This window comes from Scyliorhinus canicula, chromosome 12 (assembly GCF_902713615.1).
Source record: "Scyliorhinus canicula chromosome 12, sScyCan1.1, whole genome shotgun sequence".
NCBI classification, from domain to species: domain Eukaryota; kingdom Metazoa; phylum Chordata; class Chondrichthyes; order Carcharhiniformes; family Scyliorhinidae; genus Scyliorhinus; species Scyliorhinus canicula.
The window spans coordinates 140,406,045-140,423,239 of NC_052157.1; the positions used below are offsets into that span (position 1 = coordinate 140,406,045).

Sequence of the window (17,195 nt, forward strand, 5' to 3'; positions counted from 1 at the left end):
TATACTTGTTATAGAGGGGAACGACCACAGGGGATCCCTGCACTGCCTGCCGGTTCCCTCTCCCTCCCCTGACGGTAACCCATCTACTTTCTTCTTTTACCTGAGGTGTGACTACCTCCCTATAACTCCTCTCAATAACCTCCTCCGCCTCCCGAATGATCCGAAGTTCATCCAGCTCCAGCTCCAGGTCCCTAATGCGGCTCTCGAGGAGCTGGAGTTGGGTGCACTTCCCGCAGATGTAGTCAGAAGGGATACTAGAGGTGACCCTTTCCTCCCACATTCTGCAGGAGGAACATTCAACTGCCCTAGCCTCCATTCCCACTGGACTAACTTCCCAACAACTGAAAAATAAAAAAATAAAAAGCTTGTTAGTTTAGCAATCCAACGGACAGAGCTTTTTTTTGGTTAGAGGAGGAGGATGGGTGGGAGACACTACGTAAGTAGTGTTTCGGGTAAAGCTGTCACTCGAGAACAGCCCCTTCACAAACCACCTTCAACTTACGCTGACCGCACTGCACGTATGCAAATCTCCCCGGAACAGCCAATCAGAAGCTCTGCTCTGCTGCACTCTGCTGGATGCTCACCTTCCGTCGAACTCCTCGGGTCACTGATGCAGGTGCACCTTCAACTTACGCTGACCGCACTGCACGTATGCAAATCTCCCCGGAACAGCCAATCAGAAGCTCTGCTCTGCTGCCCTCTGCTGGATGCTCACCTTCCGTCGAACTCCTCGGGTCACTGATGCAGGTGCACCTTCAACTTACGCTGACCGCACTGCACGTATGCAAATCTCCCCGGAACAGCCAATCAGAAGCTCTGCTCTGCTGCCCTCTGCTGGATGCTCACCTTCCGTCGAACTCCTCGGGTCACTGATGCAGGTGCACCTTCAACTTACGCTGACCGCACTGCACGTATGCAAATCTCCCCGGAACAGCCAATCAGAAGCTCTGCTCTGCTGCCCTCTGCTGGATGCTCACCTTCCGTCGAACTCCTCGGGTCACTGATGCAGGTGCACCTTCAACTTACGCTGACCGCACTGCACGTATGCAAATCTCCCCGGAACAGCCAATCAGAAGCTCTGCTCTGCTGGATGCTCACCTTCCGTCGAACTCCTCGGGTCACTGATGCAGGTGCACCTTCAACTTACGCTGACCGCACTGCACGTATGCAAATCTCCCCGGAACAGCCAATCAGAAGCTCTGCTCTGCTGCCCTCTGCATCCAACGCCACCACTATCTCCACCTCCCCTTCTACTGCCGGCATCATTATAACATTCAAGAGCCACCGTATGTTAGTGTTCAGCTGCCTCCCCTTCACGAACCCTGTTTGATCCTCATGGATAACCTGCGGCACACAGTCCTCTATCCTCGTGGCTAAAATCTTCGCCAACAGCTTGGCGTCTACATTTAAGAGTGAGATCGGCCTGTATGACCCACACTGCAGGGGATCCTTGTCCCGCTTAAGGATCAAGGAAATCAGCACCCAAGACATTGTCGGAGGCAGAGCACCCCCTTCCCTTGCCTCGTTGAGGGTCCCAACCAACAGGGGGCCCAACAGGTCTGCATACATCTTATAGAATTCGACCGGGAACCCATCCGGCCCCGGCGCCTTCCCCGACTGCATGCTCCCTATCCCTTTGACCAGCTCCTCCAGCTCAACCGGCGCCCCTTGTCCCTCCACCTGTCCCTCCTCCACCCTCGGGAATCTCAGCCGGTCCAAAAAGCACCCCATCCCCCCCTCCTCCGCTGGGGGTTCGGACCGATACAGTTCCTCATAAAAGTCCCTGAAGACCCCATTAATGTCTACCCCCCTTCGCACCACATTTCCTCCCCTATCCTTAACTCCACCAATCTCCCTGGCCGCATCCCGCTTACAAAGCTGGTGCACCAGCATCCTGCTCGCCTTCTCCCCATATTCATACACCGCTCCCTGTGCCTTCCTCCACTGAGCTTCCGCCTTTCTGGTGGTCAACAAGTCAAACTCAGCCTGGAGACTATGCCGCTCCCTCAGCAATCCCTCCTCCGGAGCCTCTGCGTATCTCCTGTCCACCCTCACCATCTCCGCCACCAGTCTCTCCCTCTCTCTCTGCTCTCTGCTCTCTCCTCTCCCTGTGGGCTTGAATGGAAATCAACTCCCCCCTAACCACCGCCTCCCAGACCGTCCCCACTCGGACCTCCCCATTGTCATTGGCCTCCAGGTACCTCTCGATACATCTTCGAACCCGCCCGCCCACCTCCTCGTCCGCCAGCAGCCCCACCTCCAAGCGCCAAAGCGGGCGCTGGTCTCTCTCCTCACCCAACACGAGGTCCACCCAGTGCGTGGCATGGTCAGAAATGGCTATCGCCGAATACTCAGCATCCTCCACCCTTGCAATCAGCGCCCTACTCATAACAAAAAAATCAATCCGGGAATAGGCCTTATGCACATGGGAGAAGTATGAAATTTCCCTGGCCCTCGGCCTCGCAAACCTCCATGGATCCACCCCTCCCATCTGGTCCATAAACCCCCTCAACACCGTAGCCGCCGCTGGCCTCCTACCCGTCCTGGATCTGGATCGATCCAGTGCCGGATCCAGCATCGTGTTAAAATCCCCCCCCTATTATTAGGCCCCCCGCCTCCAAATCTGGAATCCGGCCCAACATGCGCCGCATGAAACCCACATCGTCCCAATTCGGGGCGGATACATTGACCAGCACCACCCGCTCCCCCTGCAGCTTGCCGCTTACCATCACATACCTCCTGCCGCTGTCTGCCACAACATTCGACGCCTCAAACGACACCCTCTTCCCCACCAGGATCGCCAAACCCCGATCTAACCTGATCCGCCACCTTCAGGTGCGTCTCCTGGAGCATGGCCACATCCGCCTTCAGCCCATTCAGGTGCAAAAACACGCGGGCCCGTTTGAGCGGCCCATTCAGTCCCCTCACATTCCAGGTTGGCCGGATCAGGGGGCTACCTGCCCCCCTCCCCCGCCGACTAGCCATTACCCTTCCTAAGACCGGCACGTGCCCGCGCCCCTCACTCAGCCCATTCCCCACGGCGGCAGACCCCCATCCCGACCTCCTCTACATACTCCAGCTCCTTCATGGCCATTCCAGCAGCAACCCGGTACCCTCCCCCCCAGGACCCCACCTAGCTGCGTTGCTCCCTCCATTGCACTCCCGCAAGTCAGCTGACTCCTGCTGACCCCGGCCACTCCTGCCACTCCTCCGACCCCTCCCAGCGTGGGGCTTCCCCTCCTCCCCAGTGTCCACCAGCAGGCTTTCCACCTTCCCCTCCCGCTCTCAAGCGGGAAAAAGCCCGCGCTTCCCTGCTCCGGCCCCACCCCCTTCAACCCTCAGCGTGGGAAAAAGCCCGCGCTTTCCACCTGTCCGACCCCACCTCCTCTAAAGCAGCTCCTTTACCAGCCCGGTCCCCTCGCAGGGCCCCAATCCCCCTTCACACCATCAGCCCCCCACACTGCAGGTCCGCCCCCCTCCTCGAGCCCATCCAACAAACCCAAGCAGAAAACACAGCCCCACCCGCCCTGAAAACAACAAAGAACCAACATTAAACAGAGAACCCCCCTCTCAAAATATAACACAGTTACATGCAGACCCCCGCACCCAACCCTCAGTTTGAGTACAACTTCTCGGCCAGCACAAAGGCCCACGCCTCCTCCGGGGACTCAAAAGTAAAAGTGCCGGTCCTTGTAGGTGACCCACAAACGCGCCGGCTGCAGCATGCTGAACTTCACTCCCTTCCTGTGCAGCACCGCCTTCGTCCGACTGTACCCGGTCCTCTTCTTTGCCACCTCCGCACTCCAGTCCTGTAGATCCGTACCACCGCGTTCTCCCACCTGCTGCTCCGCTCCTTCTTGGCCCACCTGAGCACACACTCCTGATCAGCAAACCGGTGGAAATGCACCAGCACCCCCCGTGGCGGCTCATTCGGCTTGGGTCTTCTTGTCAATATTCTGTGGGCCCCCTCCAGCTCCAGTGGCCCCTGAAAGGACCCAGCTCCCATCAGTGAATTTAGCATGATGACCACATAGGCCCCCATGTCTGACCCCTCCAGCCTGGATTTCCCTTCCTAACAGCAGTGCGGATGCACCTACATCTCAGGGACTGCAGCGGTTCAAGAAGGCAACTCAGCACAACCTTCTCATGGGCAACTAGGGATGGGAAATTAACCCTGGCCTAGCCAGCAATGCCCACATCCTGTAAATGACTGAAAAAAAGCAAAAGATAGATGTACTTTAGAAGGAATTATCTTTTTTAATTGCATGATTAAGCCATGATGTAAAAGCATACTGTTGGAGATGACCCAAAATGTATTTTCCTCTTTTGCGTTTCAAGTTCTTATGAACAAAATCAGAAGTTATTTTATTCGAACTTTAACTGAGATTTATGCAATAATTACCCGTCTTCTGGATTAGTAACAAGTTCTTAACCCATTTTTATTGACCTCCAAAGGTAAACTGTTTACTTTTAATAATTTTCTTGCGCTCAAAGTGAGGAATAATGTTGGACAGCTAAACACTTCCCATTTGGTGTCAGATACAGAAGAGATCAGTTAACTGCAGCAATTTGCAAAATTTCCCCTCATTCACCCAAACAATCAAGTGGCCAATCACCCAGATTATTCAGTAGATGCTGAATTGGGTAATGTTTTGTGCTTCATGACCATACCCACTAGGAACTTCAGCAAGACTGTCTAAACACATTCCACACTGGGCCCTTACAACAGCAGACAGGAAACGTTTATCAGATCAGCGTAAGATGATTTGTACAAAGGTTACAAGAGATGAAAAGCCAGTTGATTGTCTACTGAGTCTCCCAATTCGCCGCCAATCCATTTTTAAAAGGCACTTAATAAGATGGCAGGCAATTTCTGATGAACTACCGTGATTCAGTGCTAAAAATGTGAAGAGGTCTTTGTTTTGATTTTATAAATTTAAAGTTCCCATTTCATTTGTTTTCCAATTAAGGGGGAACTTAGCATGATCAATCCACCCATCTTGCACATTTTTGGATTGTGGGGGGGCGAGACCCACGCAGGCACGGGGAGAATGGGCAAACCCCACACTGATAGTGACCTGGGACCGGGATCGAACCCGTGTCCTCGGCGCCATGAGGCAGCAGTGCTAACCACTGCATGCCCTTGAAGAAGTCTCTGTAGTCCATTGAATTTACTTTAAAAAAATTATACTACAATTAACAAATAAATTGAGTACTAAAATGAGTATCTTCATAAATGATACTATGACATTAATAATTAATCAACTACACTTATTAGTTGTGAATATGTTTTCAAACCTCAAGGTGTACCATGCATAATGGCACCAAAATTCCTGTCACTTCACTGCAGTTTCAAACTGTTAGTTGTGAGCATTGTTTGGAAAACTTAATTACAATTGCTGTCACACTCAATTAATGTCCTTGGTGACAATTCATTAAACTCTACAGAATCACAATAAATGATGCAAATGGTTTTTACTAGCAGACATTAATATCGGTCATGGTACAGAGACTCTGTGGATCACTATTAGGCAGAAGTCCATTCATCTCGAATTGTTAGAACTTGCTTCATGAGCTGATATCTTGAAATTTGAACAATTATTCCATTGTATAACTTAAATAAATTAATCGATGTGGAGCAACTTCTCAAAAAAGCAGGGATCTAACGTTGTAGAGTTATTTTGGTTCATACACGCATGCATTCTTCTGTTTTAAAAGTGATGCCATGCAGGTAGAAACCGAACATAAAAGTTAAAGGTCATGCTTAGGTTAGATTTGGATACATGTTTGAAGTCATTCTGATAGGGTTCTCACATTTTATTCTTTTTTTTCTGATACTTTGCCACCATATCTTGCAAACTGCAAATAAAAATAAACACAACAATGCCCAAAAATCAACACCAGTTTGGGGGTGAGGCAGGGACAGATGAATTGACAAATGAAAATTACACACAGGAATATGCTATTGCAAATAAAGATAAATGAAAAAAGATGAAGAAAATAAAGACAAATATAATATGAAAATAGTAGACCAAATGAAACCTCCATTGTCTTAATGAAGAAATGTTGTGGGGATGCCGGCATTGGACTGGGGTGGGCACAGTAAGAAGTCTTACAACACCAGGTTAAAGTCCAGCAGGTTTATTTTGAATCACTAGCTTTCGGAGTGCAGCGCCTTCATCAGGAGAGTGAAGAGATGGGTTCCACAACCACATATATAGACAAAGTCAGTGATGCAGATTGGTACTTTGAATGAGGGTCTTTGCAGGTAATTAAGTCTTTACAGGTCCAGATGGTGCGACTGGAGAGAGAGATAACCACAGGTTAAAGAGGTGTGAATTGTCTCAAGCAAGGACAGTTGGTAGGATTTCACAAGCCCAGGCCAGATGGTGGGGGTGAATGTAATGAGGCATGAATTCAAGGTCCTGGTTGAGGCCGTACTCGTGTGCAGAACTTGGCTATCAGTTTCTGCTCGGTGATACTCCGTTGTCGCGCGCCCTGAAGCTTCGGAGAACGCTTATCCGAAGATCAGAGGCTGAATGCCCTTGACTGCTGAAGTGTTCCCCGACTGGAAGGGAACATTCCTGCCTGCCTATTTTTGTGCGATGTTCGTTCATCCGTTGTTGCAGCATCTGCATGGTCTCGCCAATATACCACGCCTTGGGACAACCTTTCCTACAGTGTATGAGGTAGACAACGTTGGCCGTGTTGCACAAATATGTACCATGTACCTGGTGGGCGGTGATCTCAAGTGTAATGGTGGTACCCATGTCAATGATCTGGCACGTTTTGCAGAGGTTTCCATGGCAGGGTTGTGTGGTGCCGCCGTCGCTGTTCTCCTGAAGGCTGGGTAGTCTGCTGCAAACAATGGTCTGTTTGAGGTTGCGTGGTTGCTTGAAGACAAGTAGTGAGGGTGGGGATGGCCTTGGCAAGATGTTCGTCTTCATCGATGACGTGTTGAAGGCTGCAAAGAAGATGTCGTAGTTTCTCCGCTCTGGGGAAGTACTGGATGACGAAAGGTATTCTGTCGGTTGTGTCCTGTGTTTGCCTTCTGAGGAGGTCGGTGCGTTTTTTTGCTGTGGCATGTTGGAATTGCCGATTGATGAGTCGAGCACACCTCAATACACCAACATCTTCATGCACAAGTTCGAACAAGACCTCCTCACCGCACAGGACCTTCAACCGACCTATACACCAGATACATCGATGACATTTTTTTCCTTTGGACCCATGGCGAAGAATCACTGAAACGACTACACAATGACTTCAATAAGTTTCATCCCATCATCAGACTACTCTCCAGAATCGGTTGCATTCTTGGACACACCCATCTCCATCAAGGATGGTCACCTCAGCACTTCGCTTTACCGCAAGCCCATGGATAACTTCATGATGCTCCACTTCTCCAGCTTCCACCCGAAACACATTAAAGAAGCCATCCCCTATGGACAAGCCCTCCGTAAGGACAAGGAGAAACGTAACAGGCATCTACAGACGTTAAAAGATACCCTCTTATGAATGGGATATGGCGCTCAACTCATCGATCGACAATTCCAACACGCCACAGCATACAATCGTATCAACCTCCTCAGAGGACAAACACAGGACACAACCGACAGAGTACCCTTAGTCGTCCAGTACTTCCCTGGAGAGGAGACATTTTCTTTGCAGCTTTCAACACATCATCAATGAAGACAAACATCTTGCCAAGGCCATCCTAACAACTTGCCTTCAAACAACTGCGCAACCTCAAACAGACCATTGTTTGCAGCAAACTAACCAGCCTTTAGGAGAACAAAACCCTGCCATGGCAACCACTGCAAGCCGTGCCAGATCGACATGAGTGCCACCATTACTCACAAGAACACCACCCACCAGGTACGCGGCACATACTATGTGACTCTGCCAATGTTGTCTACCTTATACATTGCAGGAAAGGATGTCCTGAAGCGTGGTACATTGGCGAGACCATGCAGACGCTGCGACAATCGGCAGGCAGGAATGTTCCCTTCCAGTCAGGGAACACTTCAGCAGTCAAGGGTATTCAGCCTCTGATCTTCAGGTAAGCGTTCTCCAAGGCGGCCTTCAGGATACAACACAGCATCGCCAAGCAGAAACTGATAGCTTGAGTACGGCCTCAACAGGGACCTTGGATTCATGTCTCATTACATTCAACTCCCACCATCTGGCCTGGGATTGCGAAATCCTACTAACTGTCCTGGATTGAGACAATTCACACCTCTTTAACCTGTGATTATCCCTCTCTCCAGTCGGTCCGTCTGGACCTTTAAAGACCTAATCACCTGCAGACTTGCATTCAATGTATCATCTTGCATCATTGACTTTATATATGTCTATTTATATGGTTGTGGAACCCACCTCTTCATTCACCTGATGAAAGAGCTGTGCTCCGTAAGCTAGCGATTCGAAACAAACCGGTTGGATCTTTTTTAATTACTTTTTTTGAGTTGAAAAGCCAGGGCTCAGAGTGTGGACAGGGGCGAATGCCTTATCCAGCTCCTTGCCTGCTCCAAAAACCAATTCAAATTCAAATTGAATCCAATTCATGGTCCCCACAGGAGAGACATACCAGATCTGAGCCAATTGATCTTAGCCAAAAGACTGAGAAGCGATAACCTGTTCGACCGTTACCTGGTGTTGTAAGACCTCTTAATGAAGAAAGTGCACTGATTTGCATGCAGCTAATATTTGAAGTCCGAACTAACTTTAAAAACTTCATCAACAAAAACAGAAAATCAGACAATCTCAGCAGGTCTGACAGCATCTGTGGAGCGAGAAGGGAGCTAACCTTTAGAGTTTGGCTCATCTTTGTCAAAGGCTGGATATCTCTTTTGTCAGCTTTGACTAACAGTCACCTAGACTTGAAACGTTACCTCTCTTCTCTCTCCACAGATGCTGTCAGATCTGCTGAAAATTTCCAGAATTTTCTGCTTTGTTTCAGATTCCAGCATCTGTAGTATATTTAAAATCTTCAAACTAGCTGATCAGCTTTTTGCAAAGTAGACCACTTCCATGTTTGTATCGATTATCAATTAATTAGCATCTTTCACTTATTTATTTCAAAATTAATTCCTGAGCTTCATGTAGCAACACTATTAATAATGCTGCCCAATCATTGTTACTGAAAACACAGGTTCGAATTCTGCGCATAGGAGTAATTTCTTTCTGTAATGAGGTCAAGCATGATTTTTAAAATTCCAATCAAGGGGCAATTTAGCACGACCAATCCACCTACCCTGCACATCTTTGGGTTGTGGGGGTGAGACCTACGCAGACACGGGGAGAATGTGCAAATTCCAAGATAACCACTGCGCCACCGTGCCGCGATCATGCCTAAGGTTTCTCAGCAGATTATTTGTAGGATGGTGATATCTTTTATATTATTCGCACATCTTTGCACCTTGGAATTAACCTTTAGCCCAACAGGTATCAGCATACCTCATGAAAAACAAAAATTTAAAACATGCCTGTGATACACATCATACCTGTTGATAAGATCTTCATTTTCATCACTCTCCATTTCATCTTCAATTGCTGCTTGCAGATCTCCAATTCTTTTAAAAGCAAGTTTAAGGTCAGATTGTAAACTCTGATTTGCAGCTTCAAGGCTCTCGATATCCATTTCCTGTAAAACAAGCCCAAGTGACGGATTATTAAAATATCTTCAAGAGGGAAAAAAAAACTTTTTCCAATCCTCCTTACATGATATCTAAAAGCCACTTTTCAAAGTGCACCTGAACAAGACAGGGTTTGGTTGTGATGACCATCAAGTTTCGATCATGCCACATCACCAATTCATTAGGTTCACTCAAAGAATGGTCAATTGGATGAGACACAAGAGGCCTTCTTTAATCTACAGAGCTACGTCCTAACCTAACATGCTGTTATGAGAGCAAAAAAAAGATCTGACAGGGTGAAAGCACCTGCAAATGTTTTCTTTAATAAATGCAGCAGTGCCTTTTATTTCAAGGCACTAGTATTATTAATATGTTATGAAAATTAATTAATATCTACATGCTGCTTGCAAACAAATCAGTTCAGATTTAATTTGAGAGCTTTTAGTTGCATGACTTAGTGGTCCAAATATCCTTCTGCTATGCTTTGTCATAAAACTATGTAAACTATCTGCAGAGCTTGTATGAGATCATTCTCCAATATATTACATACATAGCGCAGCACGGTGGCGCAGTGAGTAGCACTGCAGCCTCACAGCGCTGAAGTCCCAGATTCGATCCCGGCTCTGGGTCACTGTCCGTGTGGAGTTTGCACATTCTCCCAGTGTTTGCGTGGGTTTCGCCCCCACAACCCAAAAGATGTGCAGGGTAGGTGGATTGGCCACGCTAAATTGCTCCTTAATTGGAAAAATGAATTCACACATCATTCCTCCTTAAAATAGGCATGATGTGGAGATGCCGGCGTTGGACTGGGGTGAGCACAGTAAGAAGTCTTACAACACCAGGTTAAAGTCCAACAGGTTTGTTTCAAACACGAGCTTTCGGAGCACGGCTCCTTCTTCAGGTGAATGGAAAGGCTTGTTCCAGAAATGTTTATATAGACACATGTGTCTATATAAACATTTCTGGAACAAGCCTTTCCATTCACCTGAAGAAGGAGCCGTGCTCCGAAAGCTCGTGTTTGAAACAAACCTGTTGGACTTTAACCTGGTGTTGTAAGACTTCTTACTTAAAATAGGCAGTTTAGGAGAGTAACTCAGCTCAGCTGCATTTTTGTTAACATTGCTTAACGGTATGACTTCAATAGCTGCATTTGAATATGGATTTCAATCGTGAATCCAGCAGCAAGAAAGTTAAAAAAATTGTCAGATAGAGGATTAATAAATGTTCACTTACTAGCTCATGTTTTTTGCGACTGGCTTCAGCTTCCTTCTTGCTAAGTTCCCCCATTTCTTCCTTTACATCCCTCTGCTGTCGTTGCAGTCGCTTATTTTGCTCCTTCTCCCGATTTTCAGCAGCTGCCCTCTGATCTCTCTCTTCTCCCAGTTTTTCCAGGTTTTCCTTGAGACGGCTAACTAGGGTCTATGCAAAGCAGTGACGCACAGTCAACTACTGATGGAGGCATACTTAACATCTTTTCATGTTTTGGAACACAATTCAATCGGTGTGCAAAATCAAACTCATTTATGCAACATTTATATAGGGGCAGCACTGTGGCTAGCACTGCTGCCTCACAGCGCCAGGGTCCCGGGTTCAATTCCGGCCTCGGGTGACTGTGTGGAGTTTGCACTTTCTCCCCGTGTCCGCGTGGGTTTCCTCCGGGCGCTATGGTTTTCTCTCTCAGTCCAAAGACGTGCAGGTTGGCTGGACTGACCAGGCTAAATTGCCCCTTAGTGTTCAAAAACGGTTAGGTGGGGCTACTGGGTTACGGAAATAAGGTGGAGGTGTGGGGTTAAGTAAGATGCTCTTTCCAAGGGCCGGTGCAGACTAGAAGGGCCAAATAGCCTCCTTCTGCACTGTAAATTCTATGATTCTAGGATCCTGGCACAAACATTATTCTAATAAGAATGTAAATCATTCTTATTTTCATTCAAATTTTCAGGAATTTTATTTTTCTGGTTAATATGAGGGAAATAGGGATTAACGCCATTGCACATGCAAATTAAGTTCAGGCTGTTTTATTTTGCTCCTTCATTCTGAGTGGCTATACTGGACGTGAACCTAGACAGAAGTATTCTGGAAAACGGACAAACATAACCCTATCCTACCTTGGCAGTCAGATATACACGCTTTGTAATAAAGATCATCAGAAAATAGAAAGGGCAATTCTTGATAAATGAAAGCACTGAAAATAGCAGTTCCCACTTCCATAGAAACTTAGCTGATTTTCTTCCATGAGACTAAGGGTAATAGTAATGCACCACCCAAAATTGGCTGAGGGAGAAAGAACTTGCATTTAAAACGTGTATCACATTTCCCAGATTTATGCTCTGGAACATAATGATCTGCAGGAATTAATACAACACTAGTTCATTTGAAGTCAGCAACTTCAAAAAAGTTAATTATGGGCTTATCAGGGTGGCACGGCGGCACAGCGGTTAGCACTGCTCCCTCATGGCGCCGAGGACCCGGTTCAATCCCGGCCCCGGATCACTGTCCGTGTGGAGTTTGAACATTCTCTGTCTCTACGTGGGTTTCACAGCTCCACGATGTGCAGGGTAGGTGGATTGGCCAAGCTATATTGCCCTTTAATTGGAAAAAAAAATTGGGTACTCTAAATTTATTAAAAACAATTATGGGCTTATGCTTCTTTGCTGATATAAGCTAGTTTGTTAACTATGGGCGGAATTCTCCAGCTCCTGAACCGACATGCCCTTCTTTGGCAGTGGGATTCTCTGTTCCCGCTGCTGTCAATGGGAATTCCCATTGAAGCCACCCCAAGCCACTGGGAAACCCGTGAGCGGGGATGCACTGCCGGCAGGATCAGAGAATTCCACCACCAGAGAACGGCCGGAGAATTCCAGCCTATGTCAGTCATGGACTTGGGAAATAATATTAATATTGGACCAGAAGGGTGAAATTGTGATTAACTTTAATCTAATAACATTTTCTCTATTGCAATTCACGATACATAAATAGCAAGTACATCTCCATGAACACAGTCTGTTTCCCATATTTTAAAACATAACAGGTTGATTAACAATAATTAATGTGACCTTGTTAGAATAAAATCTGATTTGTATGAAGTAATTACTGAATGCGATTCAGAAGAAACAACCATTAAAAAGGGCCATTGACCAAATAGACTGCAAGTGTGTTATCTTGGAAGGACAATATTTTTAATGCAAATGTGGGTACATTGCCCTGAGACATAAGCATGCACTCATCCCTGAAGAAAACAAAATCTCTCCTCTAATGGCAACATAGAAGCACTTAAGACCAATGTTGGAGGGCGACTGGAATTTTATAATCACGTTCCAGATCCCTACAGGCAGCAAGGTACAATGCAGCTGCTGGATGCAGTCTACTGATGACATACCAGTGAGGGTGGCAGTGCACCAGGCAGGCTCTGAAGACCATCCTGCCTGCCTTGGCTCAGCTGCAGCCCTAGGTCGCCCTGTTAAACACTTTCCTCCCACAATGGGAGCCCAGCTGCTGCACCATTTTGAAGTTAAAGAAGCTGGAGAGAGGCGCCTCCATCTTGGGATGTCCTTTCCCTCATTTATCTTCAATGGCACCCTGCTGCTGATCCAAGCTGGAGGGCCTCATAATAGCCCTCCAAGATTCATCTGTCATCCTTAGTTGGATGGAGTGCCCATTCTCAGACCATTAAATGGTCAATTTGGGGGCTTCTGATATTAATTTGAACCTGACAGTAGGGTTTTAAGATCATAAGAAATAGGAGCAGGAGTAGGTCAGTTGACCCACTGAACTTGCTGATTATGGCTGATTAGTTTACGGCCTTAATTCCACTTTCCAGCCTAACCACCATTACACTTGTTCGACCCCCTTGTCAATGAGAAAATCCGTTTACTGCAGCTTTACTATATTCAATGACCCAGCCTTCACTGATTTGTGAAAGAGAATTCCAAAGACCAACGACCCTCAGAGAAGAAATTCTTCCTCATCTCTGCCTTAAATGGGAGACTCTTCATTTTTAAACTGTGGTCACTATTCCAAAATTTCCCCATGAAAGGCTCTCAGCATTTACCCTGTCAACCTCCCTCAGAATATTGAATGTTTCAACAAAACCACCTCTCATTCTTCTAAACTCCAACGAGTAAACGTCCTACCTGCTCAACCTTTCCAAATAGGATTACACCTTCATCCCAGGAATCAGCCTAGTAAATCTTCTCTGAACTGCTTCCAATGTCAGTATAATCCCTCCTTAAGTAAGGGGACCAAAGCTGTCCAGAGTACTCTGGTGTCTTGCTGATGCTCCGTACACTGTAGCAAGACTTCCTTACTTTTATGCTCCACCCCCTTACAATAAGGGTCAACATCCAATTTGCCTTCTTCATTATTTGCTATACCTGTATTCTAATGTTTTGTGATACATGTACAAGGAGACCCAAATCCCTCTGTATGGCGCCATTCTGCATATCTCCTATTTAAGTAATATCTTCCTTTTCTACTATGTCTGCCAAACTGGACAACTTCACAGTTTCCTACATTATATTCTGTCTGCCAACATTTTGCACAGTTACTTAACCTATCTACATCCCTTTGCAGCATCTTTGAATCCTCGTCGCAAATTGCTTTTTAACCTATCTTTTGATCATGAGCAAATTTGGCTACAATGCACATAGTCCCATCACTCAAGTCATTAACATAGATCATAAATAATTGAGACCAGAGCCTGTGGCACACCACCAGCTACAGTTTGCCTCCCTGAAAATTACTCTTTTATCCTAACTCTTTTTCCTGTTAGATAGCCAATCCTCGATCTGTACTAATATACCAGCCTTAATACCATGAGCTTTTATCATAGAAACACAGAAAATAGGAGCAGGAATAGGCTTTTTGACGTATCGAGCCTGGTAAATCGCGTTTTGCGATTTTGGCATTGGCCAACGGTGAATCCAGCTCACTGTGTCTATTGGCTCACCTTTATGCACTTTGTTGTTTACATCCTTAAAAAAATTGTCAAAGACAATTTCTCTTTCACAAAATCATGTTGACTCATCCCAATAGTATTATGATTTTCTAAATGCCTTGCTAATCCTTAATAGATTTCAGCATTTTCCCAATGACAAGTGTTAGACTAACTAGCTTATAGTTTCCTGCTTTGTCCTCCTCCCTTCTTGAATAGTGGTGTTACATTTTCAAATTTCTAATTCACTGGGAGCTTTCAGAATTGAGCGAATTTTGGAAGATTACAACAATGCATTCACAATCTCTACAACCACTTCCTTTAAGATCCTAGGATGCACGCCATCAGGTCCTAGATTGCCATCCTTTAGTCCCATTAGTTTTCAGAATGCTATTTCTCTAATGATCCCGATTATAGGTTCATAAGGTCATAAGATACAGGAACAGAATTAGGCCATTTGGCCCATTCAATCATGGCTGATCCCATCTGGCCTCAACTCCACCGTCCTGCCCGTCCATTGCTAATTAAAAATCTGTCCAATTCCTCCTTGAATTTACTCACTGTCTTAACAACCACCACACTCTGGGGTAGCAAATTCCACAGATTCACAACTCTCCTCAACTCTGTTTTAAATTTACTACTTTTGACTCTAAAACTATGATCTCTTGTTATAGAATGTCCCACAAGAGCAAGCAACAAGATTGTTTCAGTGTGCTCCCTCCTTTTTGTCCCCTACAGTTTTCCTATTTTTGCGATGATTTTTATGTCTTCTACCGAAAAGACTTAGACAAAATAATTGTTCAAAGCCTGTAATTTCCCATTATTAATTCTGCAGTCTCACACCCTAAGGGACCAACGCTCACTTTCACTGTTTGCTTCCTTTGTCCTGAAACCTACAAAGAAAATCCTGCCTGTGTCCATTCAGCCCATCCCACTGCTTCACTTTCTAATATTTTTCAGCCTCAGGGGGCTAATATTTTTGCCTCTATTATCCACACTTGTTTCATACTACAAGACTTTGTTACTTAAAAATTTTGTATCTAGTTTTGCTATCCCAGTGTGGATAGTGTACAGCGAAGATCACAGAAGAAAATCACAACAGACTGCCGCACGCTCCATTCTAATCTTCCTTCCTCTCTCCATTTTTCACCACTCTTAAATGCTCCTTTACCATGGCATTGCTTTCTCATGATTTCACTCGTATCTGCTTCACTATAGCTATTTTATTATCTCCAAAACTTTTCCCTTGGTTGCCTCTGTTGAACCTAGGGCATGATCATGGTTCCAATCACTTCTTTATTTATACACTTCCAGTTAGCAGTGTCATTCAGAAGTATGGGAACAGATGCACTGACAAAATTGATCTCTATCTTTAGACACCCTCTTTCATGTTTGATGGTATGGCTGCACTCAAATTAACATTTGCCGAGCCGTAACTTACTTTGGTTCAACATAGGCAAAACTGTGCCATTTAACTTGAGCTCATGAGAATATTTAGGTTTCTCCACTTTCAGCACCATCAACTTCTCCAGCTTCCGCCTCAGATCAGAAGCACAGAACCTCGATGTACTGCTTGAGCCCAGGATCCGTTTCTCTTCCAAATTCAATTCCTTAACAACCACCTTTTACCTCTTAACAGGCCTCGCTGTCTCTGCCTAAACGTCTGCACCTCATTGCAGAAATACTAATCCACTGCTTTAACACCTCCATGCTTTATTTCTTGAATGATTTTCTTGCTCGTTATCTTTATTTCTCCCTCTTCATCCAGAATATAACAGTTTACATCCCCAAATGCACATAGAAACATAAAAAGTAGGAGAAGCCATTCGGCCCTTTGAGCCTGCTCCGCCATTCATTATGATAATCAAGTTCAAAGTATCTCCAAATTTGCAGATGATACAAAGTTGGCTGGCAGGGTGAGCTGCGAGGAGGATGCAGAAATGCTTCAGCGGGATTTGGACAGGCTGAGTGAGTAAACACATGCATGGCAGATGCAGTATAATGTGGATAAATGTGAGGTTATCTGCTTCGGTAGCAAAAATAGGAAGGCAGATTATTATTTCAAAGGGTGTAAATTGAGGGAGATGGGTACTCAGCGAGACCTTGGTTTCCTTGTGCATCAGTCGCTGAAAGTAAGCACACAGGTACAGCGGGCAGTAAAGAAGGCAAATGGTATGTTGTCCTTCACAGTGAGAGGATTTGACTATATTTGACCGTGATATAGGACTTGTCTTACTTCAATTGTATAGGGCATTGGCGAGGCCACACCTGGATTATTGTGTGCAGTTTTGGCGTCCTTATCTGAGGAAGGATGTTCTTGCTATGGAGGGAGTGCAGCAAAGGTTTACCAGGCAGAATCCTGGGATGGCAAGACTGTCATACGAGGCGAGATAAATCGATTACGATTATATTCATTGGAGTTTAGAAGAGTGAGAGGGCAATCTCATAGAAACGTACAAAATTCTAAGAGGATTAGACTGGGTAGATTCAGAAAGTATGTTCCCGATGGTGGGGGAGTCCAGAACTAGGGGGTCATGGTTTGAGGATAAGGCGTAAACCTTTTAGGACTGAGGCGAGGAGAAATTTCTTCACCCAGAGAGTGGTGAATCTGTGGAACTCCCTACCAC

At 45.9% G+C, this 17,195-nt stretch overlaps 1 protein-coding gene across 18 annotated transcripts in view; it reads right to left on the reverse strand.

Moving 5' to 3' along the window:
* myo18ab (myosin XVIIIAb) overlaps window positions 1-17,195 on the reverse strand; it is a 299,483-nt gene that overhangs the window by 14,468 nt on the left and 267,820 nt on the right. For 13 of the 18 annotated variants that reach the window (XM_038814296.1, XM_038814283.1, XM_038814295.1 and 10 more), the window contains 3 exons: window positions 10,872-11,057; window positions 9,507-9,646; window positions 5,815-5,859 (listed from right to left, as the gene is read on the reverse strand). In XM_038814296.1, the coding sequence (XP_038670224.1) occupies window positions 5,815-5,859; window positions 9,507-9,646; window positions 10,872-11,057 (371 nt within the window). The remainder of the gene's footprint in view (window positions 1-5,814; window positions 5,860-9,506; window positions 9,647-10,871; window positions 11,058-17,195) is intronic. The other 5 variants (XM_038814300.1, XM_038814298.1, XM_038814286.1 and 2 more) reach the window with 1 other exon arrangement.